Genomic DNA, 24,813 nt, shown 5'->3' on the forward strand with positions numbered 1-24,813 from the left:
AGGGAACAAGAAGTCATCTGCTTACACACAGGGTCTATATTTTTACACACACTTTTACACACAGCTAGATATAGTACATGTAAAAATATATGCTGTACATCTGCCCCGCGCCCAGCCGGCTCCCTGGCACAGCCTCTGCCCGCCCGGGCACAGCTCCGCCCGGGCAGGGACCCGAGGTACAGCTACTGCTAAGTGTAGTATGTGCATTATGTACACGGACGGGCAGCAGGGCAGGCAGCCGCACGGCCGCCCCTCGCCCCCCACCTGTCCTTTGTACAGCCCCCCCCAGCACCAGCCTTGCCCCCTGCGCCTCCCCCGGCCCCATCTCGGCTCCCGCCCCCCGCCGAGTGCAGCAGCTTCTCGCGCAACGAACGGGCAAAAAAACAGCCCAGAAAACCCAAACCCAAACTGGTTTTGTGACGGGGAGAGGAGAAAAAACGCAAATCCAAGTGAAGCAAATGAGATTCGTGCCCAGGGTTGCTCTGCCACCCTTCAGCTCCCCTCCTGTGCCCGAGCGGGGGTCCTGTGCCCAGGGTAGGGTACTGTGCCCAGGTCCGGGTCCTGTGCTCAGGGTAAGGTCCTGTGCCCCCATCTAGGGTACTGTGTCCAGGTCAGGGTCCTGTGCTCAGGGTAGGATCCTGTGCCCCTATCTAGGGTACTGTGCCCAGGTCAGGGTCTTGTGCTCAGGGTAAGGTCCTGTGCCCGGGGTGGGATCCTGTGCCCCATCTAGTGTACTGTGCCCAGGTTAGGGTCCTGTGCCTGGGGCAGGGTCCTGTGCCCAGGGTAGGGTCCTGTGCCTATTCCTTTCCCCCCCCTCCCCCCTCTCCTTTGCCAGCTTATTGCACATTTGTTGCCGGGCTGCATTTCCACCACCCAGACCCTGCCAGCTTCTCTCTGCGGGCAGACAGAGCAACACCAACCCTCTGCCCCTTCCCTGCCCACCCATCCTCCCCCTGCCCCCAGCATCCCCAGCAAAAAGAGGGAAAAAAAGGCAAACCGAAAAGCAAAAAGCCATGCCCAGGAGGCTGCTTGTGGGCAGAGTGCACCAGGAGCACCAACTGTGCCCGGCTCTGCCCTCCGGGGTGACTTCTGACCCGGGAAATGAAGCCATGCAAAGGGGGGGGGGGGGGGAGAGAAAGGAGGAGAAAATAAAGGATGGCAGGGAAGAACAGAACGGAGGAGGAGGAGGAAGAAGACGGCGGGGCAAGTGCTGAAGGCTCTGTGTTCTGTCGTCCTCTCGCTGCAGACACCCAGCGGTGATCCCGGCGGAGGAGCGGTGCGGGCCAGGGGCTGCGGCTCCCACCGGTGTCCTTCGGTCCCTTGGGCAGCACCGCAGCCAGGCAGGGAGCGGCCCCGGGGGGGGGCCGGGGGAGGAAGGGGGAAGGGGGGGGGGGGGGGTATTTTTTCCTTTTTTTCCCCATTTTGTTCCTTTTTGTGTTGCTGTTCGTTTGTCTGTTTCCGTTTATTGTTCGCTTGGGGTTTTTGTTGTTTGTTTCGTTTAAAATCTTCATTACTTAAAGCTGAGAGAGAGAGGAAAAAAACCCAGCGGAGGGGGAGCCCTTTCGAGGGATGGCTCAAGGAGTGTCCGGACCGACGGAGCGGTTTCGGGAGCGGCTTTCGCCTGCGTGTTGCGTGGGTTGGGTTCGTGGCGGCGGCGGCAGCCCGCGGGGCGCGGCGGGGGCCGCTCACAGCCGCGTCTGTGCCTCGGGCACGTAGATCTCGATGCTGTCTGCGCTCTCGGTGGCCGAGTTCTGCCGCACCGAGGCTGCCCTCTTGGCCGCCATCAGCCGCTTGCGAGCCTCCTGCCGCTGCTTGTCGCCGTCAGAGCCTTTGTCCCGGTTCAGCTGGGACTTGGCCTTGGCTGGCTTCTTTGGCACGGGCGGGGGTGGCTTCTTCTCCTCCTTCGGAGACAGGGGGAGAGGCCCCAGGTGAGGGGAAAGCGCAGGCGGCTGGCAGGGAGCTGTGCCCGCAGGGCAGGGGCTGCGGGCAGGGAGCTGTGCTCGGATGGCAGGGCAAGGTGGCAGGAGTTGCAGGCAGGGCAGGGGGCCGGGGCTGAGGTCAGGGCAGGGAGCTGTGCCCACATGGCAGGGCAAGGGGGCAGGGGCTGTGGGCAGGGGCTTCAAGCAAAGCAGGGGGCAGGAGCTGCGGGCAGGGGGCAGCGGCTGCAGGCAGGGCAGGGGGGCAGTGGATGTGGGCTGTGGGCAGTGGCTGCCGGCTGGGGGCAGTGGATGTGGGCTGTGGGCAGTGGCTGTGGGCAGGTGGCAGGGGCTGTGGGCAGTGGCTGAGGGCAGGGGCTGCAGACGGGCCAGCAGCTGTGGGCAGCGGCTGTGGGCAGGGGCTGTGGGCAGTGGCTGCGGGCAGGGGGCAGGGGCTGTGGGCAGGGGCTGTGGGCAGGGTCAGGGGCTGTGGCTGCAGGCAGGGGGCAGCAGCTGTGGGAAGGGGCTGTGGGAAGGGTCAGGGGCTGCAGGCAGGGCTGCCCTCACCCACTGGTATTGTACTTTTGGCAAGGAACATTGGATCTCAGAGCACAGAATGGGTTGGGTTGGACTGGAAGGGACCTTAAAACTCCTCCAGTGCCAGCCCCCTGCCATGGGCACCTCCCACCAGCACAGGTTGCCCAAGGTCTCATCCAGCCTGGTCCTGAACACCTCCAGGGAGGTTGTGGAGCAACTCTGGGCAGCCTGTGCCAGTCTCTTCCCACTCTCACTCTCAACAATTTCTTCCTCCTCTCCACTCTCACTCTCCCTCTCCCAGCTCAGAGCCATTGTCCCTCATCCTGGCACTGCCAGCCCTTGTCCAAAGTCCCTCCCTAACTCTCTGCAGCCCCTCCAGGCACTGACAATCGGCTCCCCCAGTTTCTAGCCAGGTGCGCAGCACCAGGGCTGAACAGATCCACAGGAGCAGCCCGGCCCAGGGCACCGCCTGTGCTGCACCCTCCCGAGGTTCCAGAGGGGAGCAGCAGGAGCAGCTCGCAGCTGCCCATGCAGTGCTTGTGACACTAGAGGCCTCTGTGTCACTGCTTTAAGCACACCCTCACCGCCCCCCCCCCCCCCCCCCCCCCCCCCCCCGTGCCAGCCTCTTCCCACTGCCACTCAAGGCATGGCCTCGGTGCACTGCAGGGCCATGAGCTCACACTGCACAGTGCGAGGTGGCAAACCCCCAGAGGTCTTCTGCGTGCAGGCAGAAAGCAAGTCAGACACTCAGGACGCCTGCGAGGGGCTCTGCTCCCTCCCCACTGCTCACCTTCCTCTCCGGTGTCTCTGCCAGCTGCCAGCTGTTAGCCTTCAGGTGGTACAGCTCATCGAACTTCATGCTGATGTCTTCAATGGACAGCTGCAGGAGATCCCAAAACCCTGCCAAGTCCTGGGCTGTGGGTCTGGGATTGGCATTAGGGTTCTGGAAAGGAAAGCAAAGCTCTCAGAAAGGAGGCACCCTCCTGATGGGCACAGCAGTCCACACAGCTTCACCCCTGTCAAGCCCACCTGCCTGGCAGCTGCCAGGTCAGGAACCCCTCCCCAGGGCACCCCAGCCCTGCCTCTGCAGAACCACAGTGCCATCATTTCCAGCCCGAGCTCAGGAAGCAGAGCTCCTGGCTGCATTTCTGCTCTGGGGGTCCCGAGAGCCTGTGGCAGAAGGCAGAAGCTCCCAGGGCTGCCCCAGCAGCACTCAGCCCACAGCAGCAGCCCCAGGGGAAGGTCTCCAACACCTGACTGCTCTCTGACACACAGAGCCTGGTTCCAGGGTGGGTAATGATGGGAATGGACACAGCAGGATGCAGGCAGAGCTCTGGCACTTGCATGCCAGTGTACAGCAAGCCAAAGGCGGTGGCGGAGCCTTTGCCAGCCCAATGACCACATCCCCCCCCAGACCACCCTAGAGCATCAGCATTGCTTAGGCCAGGTTGGGACATGTTAAGTAGCTGAAGTGCTTTCCAAGGGCAGAGTTTTCCCAGTCCTGAGCCATCTGAGCTGCCTGCACAGGCCTGGGCTGTCTCAGGAGAGCATGGGATCAGCTCCGGGCAGCTTGGGACAAAGCTGAACGAAAGGGAAGCCTCAGCACAAAGCTGCACTGACAGCCTGGCAGCTCAAGCCCTGCTGCAGTGATCAGCCAGCTAGCAGAGAGCAGATGCTCAGCACTTAACCCCTTCCTCCTCCCTGAGGTTCTCTACATGTGTTGGTTTTGCCTTTTTGTTTCACAAGGAAAAGGGAATTCCCTCTGAGGAAGTGTGTAAAGTGCAGCCCATGCTAAAGCTGGGGGGTAGGGAACAAACCAGAGATTCCCACCTGTGCCCAGGTGTGCCCTGCCCAGTTCTCAGCCAGGTCAGGCACCTGAAGGGAGCTGATGAGAGCCTTGTGAGCAGTGAGGACCATCCTGCTTCTACCAGCCACAGGCCACATACACAGCAGGGCTGGAGAGGCACAGCAGACTGCTCAGAGTCTGGCTCAGCTCAGACAGACCTCAAGAGGTGACAAGCAAGAGGCAGTTTCCAGGTGTGCTGGTCTGAGGCTAATTGGAACACCTCAATGAGCAGTTAGGTTGCAGGCTGTGACAGAGCAGCAGTGGTGGTGGCTGCTTCACTCAGGCTGGCTGAGGTGTGCAAGAGCAGGGACACACACAGGTAAGTCGGTCTGAGGGTCTCTGTCTGCTGGAGTTGGTGTCTGTGTCCTCTCCCTGGGCTTCTGCTGTCCTGCTGGGTCTGTGTGACCCAACTAATCCTTCTGCTTCCACCCCCCCTTGCTGATCCTTCTAGCTCAGTGTGCACCCAAGGCAGACTCTGGGATCAGGCAGAGGGGAAGGAAGAAGGTGGCAGGGTGGTTGGGAACCCCTCCTGGGCACTCTGCTGTCTGGGAGGGCTGCTGTGTGCCTGTGTTACCTTTAACTTGTGTGTTCCTGCCCAGAGCTGGAGGTACCTCATACACTGCAAACACTGCCTGTGTGCTGTGCTGAGCTGTGACCAGAGGGCTTCATTCCCTACCTTCCAGCTGGCTTAGTCTGGGTGATTTCATCGGAGTGGGAGGGCAGGTAACTCCCAAACCGTCACAGCAGGCCACGCAGCAGCACGTCTGGGCCACACTTGAGACTCCAGTGTGCCCAGCACGGCCTGCTCAGCAGAGCTCCCCTGCGCTCACCCCTGAGCAGTGCCAGCCCAGGAGCTGCCCGTGCAGAGGAGAGCTGGAAGCCGTCAGCCTCCCGCTGCTCAGCTGTTGTGTCCCATCAGCATCCTGCCCTCAGGGCCTGGTGCTCAGGCTGCAGGACACAGCTGCTGTGGGTCTGTGCAGTGACAGAGCCCTGCCCCGCGCCGGTGGTGCTGGAATGCTGCTGAAGCACAGATCCCCCTCCCCGCCCAGGAGACGCAGCACAGACTCACCAAGTTCTGCTCACAGAGGCCGTGGAACTGCTGGAACTTCTGTGACATTAGCAACTGTGCACTGCCCACTGCACTCAGGACTTTTCCTAAGACTGGGGAATTAAGAAACAAAACAGGAGGAAAGCTCAGCTGGGGAGACTGAGCTCGATCGAGAGTGGAGCAAAGAGCCCTCTTGGTCCCTTAGAAAAGGAGCTTTAGAGGTCCCCAAGGAACTGAGATGTTGCCAAGGCAAGCTGTACCCAGTTTACAACCTGCCTCTGCCTTCACCATCTCTTGCTGCTCCTTCCAGAGCAGGTCAGAAGCAGTTCAGAGCAAGAAGAGGACCTTGGTGCTGCCAGAAAGTGCCTTCAGCTGCCTCCATCAGAAGGCCCCCAGCGCCACCTCGGCAGAGCTGCTGGTGCCTGCTCTCCCACTCACACACGAGTGGAAGGCAGCCAGAGGCTGAACTGTCTCCTGCCTGCCTTTACCGTTTGTGCTCTCTTGCTGCTCTCGGTGGCCTCCAAAAGAAGGCAACGTTCCTCTGCTTCCTACAGGGAAAGCAGGGCAGGAGCTCTGCCCTCCCAAAGGCACAACCCGCTGCTGCCAGGGAGCCGATCCCCTTCTGCTCCCTGCCCTGCTGCGGCACCCAGGGAAGCAGTTCTGAGTGCTCAGAGGTCTCGCTGGGGCAGGCTAAGTGACCTCTCTGCATGCCCACCAAGCTCCAGCTACATCTCCTAGGAGGTGACAGATACAATGCCACACTGCTCTGGGTGCCTTTTCTTGCCACAGGCTAAACAAGGGCATCTCCTGAGGCAGGGAGAGCCCTGGCACTGCCTGCCCAGATTGGCAGCCAGGGCAATAGGATCAGAGATTAGCTGCCCCAAGCCCTAGAGGGACGAGGAGCTGTGACTGAGCCTGACCATTAGTTCACTTTCCTCAGCTATTAACAGCCTCCACACAAAGGCCTTGCCCTGTGCTGCTCAGTCACCCTCTGCTGTCCCTCTGGGTGCAGGAGCAGCTCAGGCCTTGCCAACTGAGTGCAAAGGAACAGAGTGAGGCTGGCGGAGCCTGAGCCCAGGGACACTGAGCAGCCTCCTGCTCCCTGGGCACCAGCCCTGGGTCTGCTCAGCACAAAATCTCTGCAGCTCTCACTGCAAGAAACCTCCTCTTGGCTGTTACCTGGACCTGTGTCCTCTCATTCAACAGCTCAGCCAGCTCACAGGTCCTGCTCATTCTGCACCGCTGCCAGCTGAGCTTCCACATGAGTGCAGTGGGCTGGGCAGGGACCAAGACCCCACAGCTCCCTGAAAGCAATTCCTGGAGCCTTCTGGCAGTGTGGGATGGTCAGAAGCTGCCCCACGGTCTGCAGGTCCTGTGTGCTGCATCCCAGCATCACTTCTTACCCGCCCTGCATCCTTCCCAAGTGACAGGAGTTCCCTGGCCCATGCCGGGCGCCTCCCGGCTGTGCCTCGGGGGGCTCGCACACACAGCAGACAGCTGAGCCACTCCTCAGCTCCAGCTCTTCTCAAGGGGGAGCTGCGTGGCTGCTGCAGGGCAGTGTGCTCCAGAGGCTGCCGACCAGCACCCACCTTCTTCAGAGAGGTTGTTCTCTTTGGTCTCCTGGTCCATCTGGCGGCACCAGCCCTCCAGCCGCTCCGTCTCTGCCTGCAGCAGCTTCAGGAACCAGAACCCGTCCCGCCGGCAGGCTCCCGGCTGCGTGGGCTCTGAGGGGGAGGTGGAGGACGTCTCAAGCCAGGGGTCAGGAGGAGGGAGAGAGGAAGGCTCCAGGGCTGGGTCATTGTTTTCTCCATAGGAGAGGTTTCTCTTTATCTGTGAGGGCTTGGCTGGTTGCCGGGTAGTGGCATCAGCACCAACGGAGCTGTTGTGCTGGGGGCACTCAGCGAGGCTTCTCTCAGATGATTTGCAGCTGGAGTTGTTGGGCTCCTGCGTGTCAGAGTCTGTGTCCTGTTTGGAGGACATGCTGCGGGAGTGGCTGTTCCTGCAGGCGGCAGAGGCAGGCGGTCAGCAGCAGCACTCACCCTGCCTGGCCTCACACACACTCCGAATGCAGCTGGTTCTGTGCCTCTGCCGGGGCTGGCACAGCCAAGGCACAGCAGGACGGGCAGGCAGAGAGGGCTGCCTGCTGGCTGCAGGAGGCTGCGCACACAGGGGGCTGGGGGGCAGCTGCAACTCCACCTTGCACTGGGATGCACACAGCTGTAACTCCAGCTGGCACTGGGATGCACACACAAACACTGGGATGCACACAGAGCTGTAGCTCCAGCAGGCACTGGGATGCACACAGCTGTAACTCCAGCTGGCACTGGGATGCACACAGCTGTAACTCCAGCTGGCACTGGGATGCACACACAAACACTGGGCTGCACATAGAACTGTAGCTCCAGCAGGCACTGGGATGCACACAGCTGTAACTCCAGCTGGCACTGGGCTGCACACACAGCTGTAGCTCCAGCAGGCACTGGGATGCACCCACAAACACTGGGCTGCACACAGAACTGTAGCTCCAGCAGGCACTGGGATGCACACAGCTGTAATTCCAGCTGGCACTGGGCTGCACACGGAGACTTGCAAAGGGTTGGAATCCAATCCCAAACTCCCTCGATTTGGCTGCGTAAGAAGAAGATCTTCCTGCAGCAGTTGTGTGCTGTGGAGGAATTGCTCTCCAGGGGCCCCCACTGGACACCAAAGCAGGGGGGAAGCAGAAGTGGGGGCCATGCAGTTCCCAAGGGAGGAAGCCAAAACCACCTGAGCCTTTCACTTACCGCCACTCGTCCTCTACCTGCACCCCGATGGACTGGAATCTGGTGGCCACGGGAGCAGGCTCCTCTTTCACTACCGGCTGTAGGCAGTCAACCTGGGGAGCAAACAGACATGGACCTAACACTGGCACTGCCTGCTGCACTCACACTCTCACACACACACAGAGGTGCTGCAATCACACACACATACAGGTGTAGCACTCACACTCACACACACACACAGAGGTGCTGCAATCACACACACATACAGGTGTTGCACTCACACACACACACAGAGGTGCTGCAATCACACACACATACAGGTGTTGCACTCACACACACACACACACACAGAGAGGTGCTGCAATCACACACACATACAGGTGTTGCACTCACACACACACACACACACAGAGGTGCTGCAATCACACACACATACAGGTGTTGCACTCACACACACACACACAGAGGTGCTGCAATCACACACACATACAGGTGTTGCACTCACACACACACACAGAGGTGCTGCAATCACACACACATACAGGTGTTGCACTCACACACACACACACAGAGGTGCTGCAATCACACACACATACAGGTGTTGCACTCACACTCACACACACACACAGAGGTGCTGCAATCACACACACATACAGGTGTTGCACTCACACTCACACACACACACAGAGGTGCTGCAATCACACACACATACAGGTGTTGCACTCACACACACACACACACACACACACACAGAATTGCTGCAATCACACACACATACAGGTGTTGCACTCACACACACACACACACACAGAGGTGCTGCAATCACACACACATACAGGTGTTGCACTCACACACACACACACACACACAGAATTGCTGCAATCACACACACATACAGGTGTTGCACTCACACACACACACACACACAGAGGTGCTGCAATCACACACACATACAGGTGTTGCACTCACACTCACACACACACACAGAGGTGCTGCAATCACACACACATACAGGTGTTGCACTCACACACACACACACAGAATTGCTGCAATCACACACACATACAGGTGTTGCACTCACACACACACACACACACAGAGGTGCTGCAATCACACACACATACAGGTGTTGCACTCACACACACACACACACACAGAGGTGCTGCAATCACACACACATACAGGTGTTGCACTCACACACACACACACAGAGGTGCTGCAATCACACACACATACAGGTGTTGCACTCACACACACACACACACACAGAGGTGCTGCAATCACACACACATACAGGTGTTGCACTCACACACACACACACACACAGAGGTGCTGCAATCACACACACACACACAGAGCTGCTGCAATCACACACACATACAGGTGTTGCACTCACACTCTCACACACACACAGAGGTGCTGCAATCACACACACATACAGGTGTTGCACTCACACTCACACACACACACAGAGGTGCTGCAATCGCACACACATACAGGTGTTGCACTCACACACACACACACAGAGGTACTGCAATCACACACACATACAGGTGTTGCACTCACACACACACACACAGAGGTACTGCAATCACACACACATACAGGTGTTGCACTCACACACACACAGAGGTGCTGCAATCACACACACATACAGGTGTTGCACTCACACACACACACACACACACACACACAGAGGTGCTGCAATCACACACACATACAGGTGTTGCACTCACACACACACACACAGAGGTGCTGCAATCACACACACATACAGGTGTTGCACTCACACACACACACACACAGAGAGAGGTGCTGCAATCACACACACATACAGGTGTTGCACTCACACACACACACACACAGAGGTGCTGCAATCACACACACATACAGGTGTTGCACTCACACTCACACACACACACAGAGGTGCTGCAATCACACACACACAGAGGTGCTGCAATCACACACACATACAGGTGTTGCACTCACACACACACAGGGGTGCTGCAATCACACACACATACAGGTGTTGCACTCACACTCACACACACACACAGAGGTGCTGCAATCACACACACATACAGGTGTTGCACTCACACACACACACACAGAGGTGCTGCAATCACACACACATACAGGTGTTGCACTCACACACACACAGGGGTGCTGCAATCACACACACATACAGGTGTTGCACTCACACACACACACACAGAGCCAGAGGTGCTGCACACAAGTTTCATCAGGAAATGCAAGGCATGGGGCAGGAAAGGAAGAGGCAGAGGCAGGCAGGCAGCCTCTGCAGTGAGGGCTCCCTTGCTGCCCCTTCAGCATGTGTGTGCCTCACAGTCCTGCAGGGAGGCTTCACTATCACAAGTACCCCACAGCAGCCTTGCTGTAAGCCTTCTGGAGAACCTCCTGGGCTCTGAACGAGCTAGAAGAGAACCTACTGGGCTCTAAAGGAGCTAGAGGAGAACCTGCTGGGCTCTAAAGGAGCTAGAGGAGAACCTGCTGGGCTCTAAAGGAGCTAGAAGAGAACCTGCTGGGCTCTAAAGGAGCTAGAAGAGAACCTACTGGGCTCTAAAGGAGCTAGAGGAGAACCTGCTGGGCTCTAAAGGAGCTAGAGGAGAACCTGCTGGGTGCTGAAAGAGCTAGAGGAGAACCTGCTGGGCTCTGAAGGAGCTAGAGGAGAACCTGCTGGGCTCTGAAGGAGCTAGAGGAGAACCTGCTGGGTGCTGAAAGAGCTAGAGGAGAACATGCTGGGCTCTGAAGGAGCTAGAGGAGAACCTGCAGGGCTCTGAAGGAGCTAGAGGAGAACCTGCTGGGCTCTGAAGGAGCTAGAGGAGAACCTGCTGGGCTCTGAAGGAGCTGGTGGAGAAGTTCCAATGCCAATCACTTTCTCTGTGCAGAACTTCCTCCTCCAGCCTGAAGCTGCCCTGGCACAGCTTGAGCCATTCTACCATCCTGTGCCACTCCTTAGCCCCACCAAAAACCCCTTCCGTACTTGGATCCCTATGGACGAGAGCTTCCTTTTGGGGACGGGCTCGGCTTTGGGCTCCTCGCTGGTCAGAGTCCCTTTGTCGCTCTTCAGAGTGGCATTCTTCTGCGGCGGGTCGGGGGCGTCGCCGTGCGCGGCCAGGCTGCCCCGCGTCACGCTGGGCGTGCGGGTGCTGTCCAGGCTGTCGGAGGAGTTGCTGAGCCCGGACTGGCTGGTGACCTCGCTCTTGTGCTCCTGGCTCTCCAGGTACGTGTCCTGCGCCGACTCCGTGCTGCTCTGCACCGTCACCGAGATGAACGGCTTGGAGGTGGTCCGAGGCGGGACGGGAGGTGGAGTCTTTTTATATGCCACTAGGCAGGAGGAACCTGCGGAGGGGGCGGACAGGTCGGGGGAGACAGCGAGAGAGAAAAGAAAGGCAGGTGAGTGGCAGCGCCCGCGGCCGCAGCGGCGAGCGGCACCTGCGGGCAGCGGCGCCTGAGGGCAGCGGCACCTGCGGGCAGCGGCACCTGCGGGCAGCGATACCCTGCGGGCAGCGGCGCCTGCGGGCAGCGATACCCTGCGGGCAGCGGTACCTGCGGGCAGCGATACCCTGCGGGCAGCGGTACCTGCGGGCAGCGGCGTCTGAGAGCAGCGGTACCTGCGGGCAGCGATACCCTGCGGGCAGCGGTACCTGCGGGCAGCGGCGTCTGAGAGCAGCGGTACCTGCGGGCAGTGGCGCCTGCGGGCAGCGGTACCTGCGGGCAGCGGTACCTGCGGGCAGCGATACCCTGCGGGCAGCGGCACCTGCGGGCAGCGATACCCTGCGGGCAGCGGCACCTGCGGGCAGCGGTACCTGCGGGCAGCGATACCCTGCGGGCAGCGGCGCCTGCGGGCAGCGGTACCTGCGGGCAGCGATACCCTGCGGGCAGCGGCGCCTGCGGGCAGCGATACCCTGCGGGCAGCGGTACCTGCGGGCAGCGATACCCTGCGGGCAGCGGCGCCTGCGGGCAGCGACACCTGCGGGCAGCAGTACCCTGCGGCCAACAATACCCTGCGGGCAGCAGCGCATGAGGGCAACGGCACCTGCGGGCAGGGGTACCTGTGGGCAGCAATACCCTGCGGGCAGCGGCGCCTGAGGGCAGTGACATCTGCGGGCAGCGGTACCCTGTGGGCAGCGGCGCCTGCGGGCAGCGGTACCCTGCGGGCAGCGATACCCTGCAGGCAGCGGCGCCTGAGGGCAGTGGTACCCTGCGGGCAGCGATACCCTGCGGGCAGCGGCACCTGCGGGCAGCGGTACCCTGCGGGCAGCGATACCCTGCGGGCAGCAGCGCATGAGGGCAACGGCACCTGCGGGCAGGGGTACCTGCGGGCAGCAATACCCTGCGGGCAGCGGCGCCTGAGGGCAGTGACACCTGCGGGCAGCGGTACCCTGCGGGCAGCGGCGCCTGCGGGCAGCGGTACCCTGCGGGCAGCGATACCCTGCGGGCAGCAGCGCATGAGGGCAACGGCACCTGCGGGCAGGGGTACCTGCGGGCAGCAATACCCTGCGGGCAGCGGCGCCTGAGGGCAGTGACACCTGCGGGCAGCGGTACCCTGCGGGCAGCGATACCCTGCGGGCAGCGGCGCCTGCGGGCAGCGGTACCCTGCGGGCAGCGATACCCTGCGGGCAGCGGCGCCTGCGGGCAGCGGTACCCTGCGGGCAGCGATACCCTGCGGGCAGCAGCGCATGAGGGCAACGGCACCTGCGGGCAGCGATACCCTGCGGGCAGCAGCAGCCTGTGGGCAGCGGCACCTGCATACAGCAGCACTGTGCTAAGCCAGGCCCAGCGGCAGGGCAGAGCTGGAGCTAGCTCAGGAGGGCGGCAGCAGCACCATGGGCACAGGCTGCAGGGCACAGCAGCTATGTGAAAAGCCTCCCGGGAGCGCTGCAGGCCTGGGGGGAGTTCTCCTTGGCTAAGCCCTGGGGCTAAGAGTCCCGCAGCAGCCAAGGGGCACAGCGAAGTGTCCCCTCGGGCGCCAGGCTCTGGGCCGGGCTGGTTTAGCCTAGAGACGGAAAGAAGCCAGAAGTCTCCTAGGGGCTGATGGCAGGAAGCGGCGATGCTCAGGTGCCCTGAACACAGCGGGGGGAGCATGGCACCTGCGCGCCACTGCCAGCCCAGGCTGGGCAGGAACATGGCACCTGCGCGCCACTGCCAGCCCAGGCTGGGCAGGAACATGGCACCTGCGTGCCACTGCCAGCCCAGGCTGGGCAGGAACATGGCACCTGCGTGCTACTGCCAGCCCAAGATGGGCAGGAACATGGCACCTGTGTGCCACTGCCAGCCCAGGCTGGGCAGGAACATGGCACCTGCATGCCACTGCCAGCCCAGGCTGGGCAGGAACATGGCACCTGCGTGCTACTGCCAGCCCAGGCTGGGCAGGAACATGGCATCTGCGTGCTACTGCCAGCCCAAGATGGGCAGGAACATGGCACCTGTGTGCCACTGCCAGCCCAGGCTGGGCAGGAACATGGCATCTGTGTGCCAGTGCCAGCCCAGGCTGGGCAGGAAGATGGCATCTGCGTGCCAGTGGGTGCTGCAGCAGCTGTGCCTAGCCCCTGAGGCTGCAGCCCTGCTCCAGCTGCAGCCCCAGAACAGCTCCTCCTCACCCTGTGCAAGCCCTCCCGGCAGTGCTGTGGGGAGCTCCTTTGACTCCTCGGGCACCAGGAGGGCAGGCAGCTACCTGCTGCTTCCTGGCATCAGCACTGCCTGCATGCCCTGGGCAGCTCCCAGCTGGGCACCTTCAGGACAGCTCTGGCTCAGCCCATCCAGCTGCCTTCTGCTCCCTGCAGTGTGGTGGCACTCAGCAGAGAGCTGTCGAATGAGCCTGCTCCAAGGGGGTGTAACCCCCTGGGAACTGGCACGGGAAGGGCTGTTCCAGGTGAGCCTCCCCACAGCTCCTCTTCCTCCCCAGACAGGACCCTGTGCCCGACGTGGAGGCTGCCCACATATGCAGGGCACCCCTGCAGTGGGGTCAGAGCTGGCCCCGGGCATGCCCTTCAGGGCACTGCCAGCTGCTCCACGGGCTCCCTGGCAGCACTTGAGGAGCCTGCAGCTCCACCCCTGCTGCTGCCCACGGCACAGCTAGAGGTGCACTCGGGAGGAGGAAGGAGAAAGGAGGTGCAGAGCAGGTGGGCATCAGTGCTGCCAAGAGCATTGGCGTGCCCAGAGATGCTGAGCAGCGCTGGGATGGTGCCACTGCCACAGGAGAGCTAAGAGCTTGAAGTGGGGTTGCCAACCAAGCTGCCCTTCAGTGCCAGTCTTGACCAGGAGCTTGGGAGGGCACAAACCTCTCACCAGTTCCCTTGAGCCTCTCAGTACAATCATGGGATGGGCTGGGTTGGAAGAGACCTTAATGCTCATCCAGTGCCAACCCCCTGCCATGGGCAGGGGCACCTCCTACCAGCACAGGCCTCATCCAGCCTGGCCCTGAACACCTCCATGGAGGTTGTGGAGCACAGAAGCTCAGAATGGGATCTCTGATGTGATCTTTGATCCCATTCTGTGCTCCACAGCCTCCCTGGGCAACCTGTGCCAGTCTCTCCCCACCCTCACTCAACAATTTCAGCCTGGCCCCACAGGGGAGGGTCTGCAGCCTCTGCTCCTCTTGGTGGCCTCCTCTGGAGCCTCTCCAGCAGCTCCAGGTCCCTCTAGTGCTGGGGGCCCAGAGCTGGAGGCAGTGCTGCAGGAGGGGTCTCAGCAGAGGGGGAGGCCCATGCTGAGTCCAGCACACAGTGAGCTGTGTCCTCATGCCCACGAGGGTGGGACCTACCCTGAGTGCTCAGCCCAGCCCTGAGCCCAGCCTCTGACACGCAGCCCACCAGTGGGGCTGGCACCAGGGAACCAGAGAGCTGGGAAACAACCCGGGAGAGGCTCCTGGGGGGTGGCACAGGGTTGGTTTTCAGGTGTGGCAGCCCCCCAGGGCTGGCTCATGCCCTGTGAACTGCTCAGGGCAGCCTGAGGCCACAGCTGCTGGCTCCAGCCAGGGACAGGAGCCTGCCCCCTACAGCAGCTTCCCAACAGGCCAGGTCCAAGGGCTCCAACTGCTGCAGTTTGGGTGCCAGAACCCAGCCCCACAGCCCCCTTCAGCCCACACTGGCCACAGTGTGCAGCTGCACTGCCAGCTCCCCGCTGCTGGGTGAGCAGCAGGCTCCCACTGCCCACCTGGCAGCCCCAGCTCACTGCCAGGCACACCACAGGGCCCTGCACTCAGGGCAGCAGCAGCAGGACCTGCCCGAAGCGTTCAGCACTCCCAGCACATCACACTTGGCACCGGCAGGCTTCCTCCAGAGGCGCCAGGGCTGGCAGCAGCTGTGGCAGGGCAGAGCTGGCCTGGCTGTGGGTGCTGCTGTGGGGTGGCATGGGGGCTTGGGCACAAGCTGCCCAGGCTGCCTCTCCTTGCCCACATCCCCTGCTTGGCATCCCCAAAAGCCTCCTTAGATGCCAGTGTAGATTGGGGTCATGTCCAGACTTGCTTTGCAGAGCCCTGCTGCACCCACGGGCACAGCACAGTACCCACAGCAGGTACAGCAGCCTGCTGCCAGCACAGCCCAGCCCTGTCCATCCACAGCCCCCCTGGCACTACAGCCCAGCTCTGCCCAGGCCAGCCCCCTGGCACTACAGCTCAGTGGCCTCTTGGGTGCTGCTGCAGGAGTTCATCTGCCAGCAGCAGCCCAGGACACCACCACAGATGAGCTCCCAAGACCTTGGCTGCTGGGGCAACAGGCACTGCCCTGCAGAGCAGAGCTGCACAGGCACATGCTGCCCAAGGGGCTGGTAGCCAGAGCCCTGCCAGCCTCTGAGCACCCCACAGAGTGCCCACAGGGTCACTCTGCCAGGCCTGTCTGGCCAGCACCATCTCAAACAGCCATTTCCAGGCCAGGTCTTATGCCCACCCCAGGAGTGCTGAGCAGCCAGAGCAGTGCCCTGGACAGGCTGTGGCCACAGCACAGCACACAGGACGCTGCCACTGCTGCAGGGCACTCCAGCAGGAGTGTGCAGCATGGTGCTGCAGGGAGCAGGGCTGCATGCCCCCACCTAGGCCCCCTGCCTGCCACTCCACAGGGCCCTTGGCCCTGCTCAGCCCCAGCTGCCCACGGTGCCCTGCCACCCACCAGCAGCTGCTCTAGGGCAGGGCTGCGGTGGCTTTGCTGGCAGTGCCCAGGGGCACAGCTCAGGTTTCCCTGAGCCCCCCCGAGGCTGTAATGGACTTGGGGTAAGCAAATCAATACCTGTCTGCTCTCAAGCACTGCAGCCCGGGCAGGGCAGGGCAGGCTGGGGAGGATCAGTGAGTGCCCAGACTCATCCTTCCACCCAGCACTGGCAGCAGACACTGCTTCTGCTGCTCTGTGGGCGGGGGGGGTGCAGCCTGCCCCGGGCTGGCTCTGGGGAGCCCCTGGGGCCATCCTGCTCAGCTGAAGGTCAGAGATGATCCTGGAAGGCATTGACAGCAAAATGCCCCTGCCAGAGGACAGGTGGGCAGTGCCCTCTGTGACTGGGGCCTCTTCTGAACACCTAGCCCTGGTCCTTGTGGTTTGCCACCCTGAGAGCCACAGGAGGCGAGCACCCTCTGGTGGGGCAAGTCTGTGACCTGCTGGCCCTGGCCCTACATTAATGCCCTAAATTCATCTGTCTGCCCTAACCCTGGGCGAGAGTGGCAGCCAGAGTGGCACCCAGCAGGGAGGGCAGCACAGGGACTGGTGCCCACCAGTGCCAGAGGCATGGGGGCAGCAGCAAGCACTGCCTGAGCCCTCAGCTTCGCGGCTCCAGGCTCCTCCTGCCCAGGGCATCAGGGAAGGCTTCTTGAAGCAGGCTGCCAGGACTCACTCGTGCTGCGGGGGAGCTGTCCCGGGGCAGGGCTGGCTGCTCAGAGTCCTCCCCGGGCACTATTTTTAGCAAGCTGCTTGTGTCCAAACTGGCCTCTTCCCCCTGGCACCAGCTGCTGCTCCCAGGGGCTCAGGCGGTGCCCAGGGCTGCAGCCCTGCACAAGGAAGGGTTCTCAGAGCCTGAACCCAGATGGGCACCCTGTGATCCTCTCCTGCCACAGGACCCACACTTTGCTTCTTGGAAGCTAAACAGGAGTCAGAGAAGAAAATTAAACCCAGGGCTGCCTTCAGAGGCTCCAACCCCAGCAGGCTGAGCCTACCTGCCCAGGACCTGGCAGCACTGCCCAGGCTGGAGCCAAGGTGAGGCTTTAGGTTTAAATGCCACCAGTCCAGCAAGTGCTGCCTCTAATCATTCCAGAGACTCCAAGGACCTGTTCAAGCCATCCTCATGTTTGCTGGACTATGCAGAAGGCTCCAAGCCACAGCCAGTTTGCTGCCCTCAAAACAGTTCCCAGCTGCCTGCAGCCCTCCTGCTCCATGGGGAGAGCTGGAGCCATAACCTCATCTCCTCCTGCACAGGGCACAGAGCTCTGCAGCCACTCTCCTGCTACAAGCACGGCAAGGGAGGGGATTCTGCCCCTTGGCTCTGCTCTCCTCACACCCCACCTGCAGCCCTGGGAGCAGTTCTGCAGCCCCCAGCACAAGCAGGACATGGAAGTGTTGGAGCCAGTGCAGAGGAGGCCACCAAGATGCTGAGAGGGCTGCAGCAGCTCTGCTCTGAGCACAGGCTGAGAGAGTTGGGGCTTGGAGGAGACCTTGGAGTGGCCTTGAAGGAGCTGAAGGGGCTCCAGGAGGGCTGGGGAGGGACTACTGACAAGGGTTGGGAATGAGAGGAGGAGGAGGAGGGATGGGTTCGGAGTGGCATAGGGGAGATTGGAACTGGATGTGAGGAAGAAGTTCTTTAGAGTGAAGGTGGTGAGACACTGGCACAGGTTGCCCAGGGAGGTGATCAGGACCAGGCTGGATGAGGCCTTGAATGACCTGTTCTAGTGGGAGGTGTCTCTGCCTATGGCAAGGAGTTGGAGCTGGATGATCCTTGAGGTCCCTTCCACCTTAACCCATTCTCTGCTCCTCTAAGCCATCATTTGGCAGTGCACTGAAGCAATCTCCTCACCTTGTAGCCAGGGAGAGTCACCCTGACACCATCTCTGGGCTTGTGGGGGGCCCCAGAGGGCTCCCCCAGCCTGTGCGACACTGCAGAGCATCCCACAGAGCCGAGGGCAAGAGCAGAGTGGCTCAGGCTGGAAGGGACCTCAGAGCTCATCTGCCCCAAGCCCTGCCACGGGCAGGGACACCTCTCAACTGGGCACAGCTGCTCAAAGCCTCATCCAGCCTGGCCTTGAACACCCCCGGGGAGGAGCTATGCAGAACCTCCCTGGGCAGCCTGTGCCAGGCTCTCACCACCCTCCTGCTGAAGAACTTCTCCCTCGGCTCCACTCTGACCCTGCTCTGCCTCAGCTCCAAACCACCTCCCCTTGGCCTGGCTCCAGCCCCCCTCATGAGAAGTCTCTCTGCAGCCTTCCTGCAGGATCCTTCAGGCACTGACATGCAGCTCTGAAGGTCCTGCTGGAGCCTTCTCTTCTACCACTTCCAGCCTCCCTGCAGCACATTCCAGGCTCTGGATGGACCTGTCCAAATGGTGTTTCAGGAATCACAGCACACATCCTGCTGGCACAGCCCTGCAGGCCCATCCAGTCCCAGCCTCCACCCAGCACTGCAGGCTCAGCACCAAACCATGCCCTAAGCACCAGGCCACAGCTGCTGGAGCACCCCCAGGGATGGGCACTGCAGCACTGCCCTGGGCAGACCACTGCAAGCTCTGAGCAGCCTTCCAGGGCACAAATAGTTCCTGAGCTCCAGCCTGAGCCTCCCCTAGGGCAGCCTGGAACCATTCCCTCTGCCCCTGGCCCTTGGCACCAAGCAGCAGAGGCTGCCCCCTGCTCACTGCCCCCTCCCTGCAGGCAGCTGCAGAGAGCAATGAGCTCTGCCCTCAAACCCCACAGCAGCCAGGGGCACACAGCCTGTTAGTCATAGAGCAGCTCCCAGGCCGGCAAGGTGCTGAGGTCCTGTGCAGCTTGGTCTTTGTGCCCCAGCTGGGAATCACCTGCAAGAGCTGCTCAAGCAAGCACAGAGCTGCTGCAGAGCTGTCAGCTGCTGCTCCCGCTGAGGTTCAGCACCCACCTCGGTCACAGCACTGCTGCGGCTCCCCAGGGCCACGCCGGAGCACTCTGCACCGAGACACTCCCCTGCTGCCTGCTGAGAACCAGAGGCTGCCCTGTGCTTGCCTGGCCACTGCCAAGCACAGCAAGTTCTGCTCGTTACTAAACAAAAGAACTGCCTCCAGCTCTGGCGGCCCAGCACAAGGACCTGGAGCTGCTGGAGAGGGGCCAGAGGAGGCCACCAACATGCTCAGAGGGCTGGAGAACCTCCCCATGGGGCCAGGCTGGGAGAGTTGGGGCTGTGCAGCCTGGAGGAGAGAAGGCTGCAGGGAGAGCTGAGAGCAGCCTTGCAGTGCCTGGAGGGGCCTGAAGCCTTGCTGGGCACACAGCAGCAGTGGCAGGGAACCTGTGCTGCTGCTCTCCTGGCCCCTGCAGCAGGCAGGGAAGCACTGCCCGTGCCCGGCCTGGGCATCAGGAGCGCCTGCAGGGGAGTCCTCTGCAGAAGGGCAGCTGGAAGGGGCTGAACTCTGCCACAGAGGCATCAGGCCAGGCCAGCTGCCACAGACAAGAGACTGGGCCAGAGTGGAGCACAGCCTCAGGCAGAGCCTGGCTGGCAAGGGAGGTCTCCAGCTCAGCTCAGGGTGCTGCAGGGCTTGGGCACTGCAGCTGAGTGGGCACACTCCAGCCAGAGGCTGCCCAGCAGCCAGAGGAGCTGCGTGGAGAGGTGCAGGGCAAGCACCCTGCCTGCTGCATAGCATCCCCCACTCCAGCCCCCCACCCAGAGCTGTGCTGCCAGCAGCACCCCTCTGTCACCCCCGGCGCTCGGGGCACAGGCAGGCAGCACCCAGGGTAGCTCCAACCAACAGCAGCAGCCAGGGGACCTCAACCACAGAATCACAGAAGGGCAGGGGTGGGAAGGCACCTCCAGAGATCATCCAGTCCTACCCCTGCCAGAGCAGGGGCACCCAGGGCAGGGCACCCAGGAGCACATCCAGCTGGGGCTGGAGAGTCTCCAGAGAAGGCTCCACAGCCTCTCTGGGCAGCCTGCTCCAGGCCTCCAGCACCCTCACACCAAACAAGCTCCTCCTCACGTGGAGGTGGAACCTCCTGGGGTCCAGCTTGTGCCCACTGCTCCCTGTCCTGCCACAGGGCACCACTGGACAGAGCCTGTACCTGCTTCTTGCCCCCCACACTTCAGCTATCTGCAGCCATCACTCAGCTGTGCAAGGTGAGGGACAGGACTCTGTGAGCACAAGAGGAGAGAGGGAAAGCAACTGAAGGCACGCAGAGGGCTGCAGCCCAGAGCCTTTCCTAGGGCCAGCTCCTGCTCCAGGTCCCCTCTCTCCCTGCTCTCCATTCCTGTGCTGGCCTCAGAACGACTCCTTCACCAGGGGCAGGGCACTCTGCTGCTGCTGCTGGCAGCACCCTGCAGCCTCCTGCCCAGGCCAGCCTGGGCTCTGCAGGCCCAAGTGTCTGCCCTGGAAGTGTCCCAAGGGCCTGGCAGTGAAGGCAGCACTGCTCTGCAGTGGCTGCCACAGCACAGCTGTCACACAGCTGTGCCCAGTCCCTGTGCTGCTCTCCCTGCACGGTGCCACTCTGGCTGCCCCTCTGGCCCAGCACTAGGGCAGACAGATGAATTTAGGGCAGTAATGTAGGGCCAGGGCCAGCAGGTCACAGACCAGAGGCTGCTCTCCTCCTGCAGCTCTCAGGGTGGCAAACCACAAGGGCTGGGGTTAGGTGTTCAGTCACAGATGGCACTGGGTGGGAAGGGACCCTCAAAGGTCCTCTTGTCAAGCCCCCTGCCAGGGCAGGGACAGCTCCCACCAGCACAGGCTGCTCAGGGCCTCAGCCAGCCTGGCCTTGAGCATCTCCAGGGAGGGCACATCCACAGCCTCCCTGGGCAGCCTGTGCCAGTCTCTCCCCACCCTCACCCTCAACAATTTCTTCCTCTTCTCCACTCTCCCTCTCCCCTCTCCCAGCTCAAAGCCATTGTCCCTCAGCCTGCCACTGCCAGCCCTTGTGCAGAGTCCCTCCCCAGCTCTCCTGCAGCCCCTCCAGGCACTGCAAGGCTGCTCTCAGCTCTCCCTGCAGCCTTCTCTCCTCCAGGCTGCACAGCCCCAACTCTCCCAGCCTGGCCCCACAGCACAGCTTCTGCAGCCTCTGCTCCTCTTGCTGGCCTCCTCTGGAGCCTCTCTGCTCTGGATCTCATCAGCCCCCAGCCTGCACTGGTACTGAGGTACCCTGACTCTGGTATCAGGAGTGACTGAGGATCCTCAGCCACCTCCAAGGGCACTGAGGGCACTGAGGGTCCTGGCATGCACCTGCAGGGTGCTGAGCAAAGCTGCTGCCCTCAGGCAGCTCTTCTCTGGTTTTGCTCCACACCAGCAGTTTCCAGACTGCCCTGCAGAGGAAAGCTCCAGCAGCAGGAAATGTCCCTTCCCTCCTGCAGTGCCACCTGCCTCAGAGGATGCCACCTGCAGGTGCCTTCAGCTCCCTCCTCTGCCGCTGCAGCAACCCAGGCCGCCTGAACACAGCTGCCCCAGGGCACAGCCAGGCAGCACCCATGTGGCTACAGGCCAAGCCCAGGCTGCTCTGCTCTGCTCTGCTCGGCAGAGCCCAAGCTTGCTGTTCTGGGCCATGCTACCCACTGCAGCACAGCCTCAGCTCCTCCCCTGGCACTGCTGCCGTGTGCCAGCAGGCAGATGGGCACTGTATGGGCAGGGAGCTGCGTCCCGAGCACACAGCAAGTGCAGCAGCCCTTGCCAAGGGCAGAGTGCCCACGCATGCACCCAACAGTCCTGCAGGGCCTCCCCACAGCTCCCTTTCAGTCACCACCTCCTAAGCCCACCAGGAGCCCACTTCACGCTGTGCCCGAGGCCTTGGCACAGCCGCTGGCACAGCAGCAGCACACAGACCGTGCCGGGGCAGAAGGGACCTGCCCCTCCCAGGCCATCCCGTCCAGCCCCCAGCAGCGAGCAGGGGCGGCCAGGGGCAAGGCAGCTGCACCCTGCAGCCGTCGGCAGCCAGGGCAGAGCTGTGCTGCCCGGGCAGTGCCAGCACAGCAGCCGCGGCTCGGGGCGGCTCTCGCCGTGTGAAGTGTGCCTTTTAAAGGCTCTTCACAGCAGGGCTGCCCGAGAGGGTGCTGAAAGCGCTGATGGCAGCCAGCAGCTCGCCAGCACAGGCTCTGATAAGAGGGCCAGGGCTGCACGGCGGCGGCAGCAGCGCTGGATGCCACTTCCCCTCGGGGGGGCTCCCAGGGAGCCGCTTCATCCCCACGCAGAGCATCCAGCGACTGCCCCACTGCCCCCCGCGACCCGAGGCAGGAGGAGAAGGAAGCTGCCCACGGCTCTGGCCAGCACCGAGCGCTGCAGCAGCCTGCAGCTCCCTGCCCAGCCCGGGCGCGGCGGCTGCGGCTCTGCCTCGCCCGGAGCCTGGCAGCGCAGCTGGCACCGCGGGGCCAGCAGGAGCAGCAGCGGTGGCTTCGCCTCCCCACGCCCAGCTGACTGTGGAGATTCTGTGGAAGCTGCGAACACCACACCCAGGCCCCGCGGGGCAGCGAGGGCAGACTGGCAGCAGACAGCACCACAGGATGGCCACAGAGCCGCAGAGTGCTCGGGGCTGAGCCCAGGCCCCCGCCAGGGACCCAGGAACACATCCAGGTGGGTTCTGAAGATCTCCAGAGGAGACTCCACAGCCTGCGTGGGCAGCCTGCTGCAGGGCTCCAGCACCCTCACACCAAACAAGTTTCTCCTCCTGTGAGGGTGGCACTCCCGTGGCTGAGTTTACATCCAGTGCCCCTTGTGCTGTCGCTGGCAGCACTGCAAGGAGCTGGCTCCAGCCCCCTGGCCCCCACCCCTCATGTCTGTGGACATGGATCAGGTCCCCTCTCAGCCTCCTCCTCTCCAGCCTAACCAGCCCCGGGGTTAGGTCTCAGCCTGTCCTCAGACACGTTCCAGCCCCTTAAGCACCCTGCCAGCCTCTGCCGAGCTCTCTCCAGCAGGTCCCTGTCTCTCCTGAGCCGGGAGCCCAGAGCTGGACACAGCATCGCAGCTGTGGTCTGACTGGGGCTGAGCAGAGGGGCAGGAGAGCCTCCCCCGAGCTGCTGGTCACAACTCCTGCAGGCAGCACCTCCCTCTGCTTGCCCAGCCTGTGCCTACCCCCTCCTCAGGGCTGCCTTCCCCTCGGCCTGGCAGCCAGCACCCAAGGTTCTCATCTTCAAAGCGCAGCCCCCAGCAGCTTTCCAGAGCCAGCTGCAGCTGGAGCCATCTCCTCCCCCCAGCACCTGGAGACCAGGATGTGGCAACCTCATGCTAATGGCAAGATTCAAAGGCCAAGCTGCTGGGAGTCTGCTGAGGCACAGGACAGGCTTTGCAGGTCAGAGAGAGCTGCTCCACATTCCCAGCCCCACTCCACCATGGCATTAGGTGAAGATGAGAGGATGCCACATGAGCCAGCAGGGAGAGGGCTGGGGCAGGCTGCTCCCTCCGACGGCACTGAGCATGACACTGGGGAGCCTGCAGCAGCCTCTCATCTGCTCCCAGGGGACGGCTTGGAGCAGGCAATTAAGCAAATACCCCAAGCCTCTGATCCTCCCGAGCAGGGGACAAGAAAGCTTCCCAAGCCACAGCTGCTGGCAGGGCCTGGCTCCCGCGGGCACTGCCCCACGCTGCCTGCAGGCTGAGCCTGCTCCCCGCTGCCTGCTGCAACCAGCTGCTGGGAGAGCCCAGGCTGCTCCCGACACCACTGCAGGTCTTTGGCTGCTGCAAAGCATCAAATCAGGACTTTGGGCCTCACCTCCCTGCTCAAGCAAAACGCTTCCAGCTTCTGCACAACCCCCCAGAGGGCTCCCCCAGCCTGTGCGACACTGCAGAGCATCCCACAGAGCCGAGGGCAAGAGCAGAGTGGCTCAGGCTGGAAGGGACCTCAGAGCTCATCTGCCCCAAGCCCTGCCACGGGCAGGGACACCTCTCAACTGGGCACAGCTGCTCAAAGCCTCATCCAGCCTGGCCTTGAACACCCCCGGGGAGGAGCTATGCAGAACCTCCCTGGGCAGCCTGTGCCAGGCTCTCACCACCCTCCTGCTGAAGAACTTCTCCCTCGGCTCCACTCTGACCCTGCTCTGCCTCAGCTCCAAACCACCTCCCCTTGGCCTGGCTCCAGCCCCCCTCATGAGAAGTCTCTCTGCAGCCTTCCTGCAGGATCCTTCAGGCACTGACATGCAGCTCTGAAGGTCCTGCTGGAGCCTTCTCTTCTACCACTTCCAGCCTCCCTGCAGCACATTCCAGGCTCTGGATGGACCTGTCCAAATGGTGTTTCAGGAATCACAGCACACATCCTGCTGGCACAGCCCTGCAGGCTCATCCAGTCCCAGCCTCCACCCAGCACTGCAGGCTCAGCACCAAACCATGCCCTAAGCACCAGGCCACAGCTGCTGGAGCACCCCCAGGGATGGGCACTGCAGCACTGCCCTGGGCAGACCACTGCAAGCTCTGAGCAGCCTTCCAGGGCACAAATAGTTCCTGAGCTCCAGCCTGAGCCTCCCCTGGGGCAGCCTGGAACCATTCCCTCTGCCCCTGGCCCTTGGCACCAAGCAGCAGAGGTCCATGAGCAGCAGCAGCTCTGTCCCCAGCAGCACTGCTCCTGCT

At 62.1% G+C, this 24,813-nt stretch overlaps 1 protein-coding gene across 1 annotated transcript in view; it reads right to left on the bottom strand.

Annotated features, from left to right (window-relative positions):
* Nucleotides 1–21: 21 nt before the first annotated feature.
* The window catches only part of DLGAP4 (DLG associated protein 4), an 84,536-nt gene continuing 59,744 nt past the window's right edge, over nt 22–24,813 (bottom strand). Inside the window, 6 exon segments of the mRNA XM_064167837.1 lie at nt 22–1,901; nt 3,244–3,396; nt 5,369–5,460; nt 6,937–7,346; nt 8,131–8,222; nt 11,114–11,472. Coding sequence (XP_064023907.1) covers nt 1,686–1,901; nt 3,244–3,396; nt 5,369–5,460; nt 6,937–7,346; nt 8,131–8,222; nt 11,114–11,472 — 1,322 coding nt within the window. The 3' untranslated portion in view covers nt 22–1,685.

This window comes from Pogoniulus pusillus, chromosome 29, assembly GCF_015220805.1.
Source record: "Pogoniulus pusillus isolate bPogPus1 chromosome 29, bPogPus1.pri, whole genome shotgun sequence".
NCBI classification, from domain to species: domain Eukaryota; kingdom Metazoa; phylum Chordata; class Aves; order Piciformes; family Lybiidae; genus Pogoniulus; species Pogoniulus pusillus.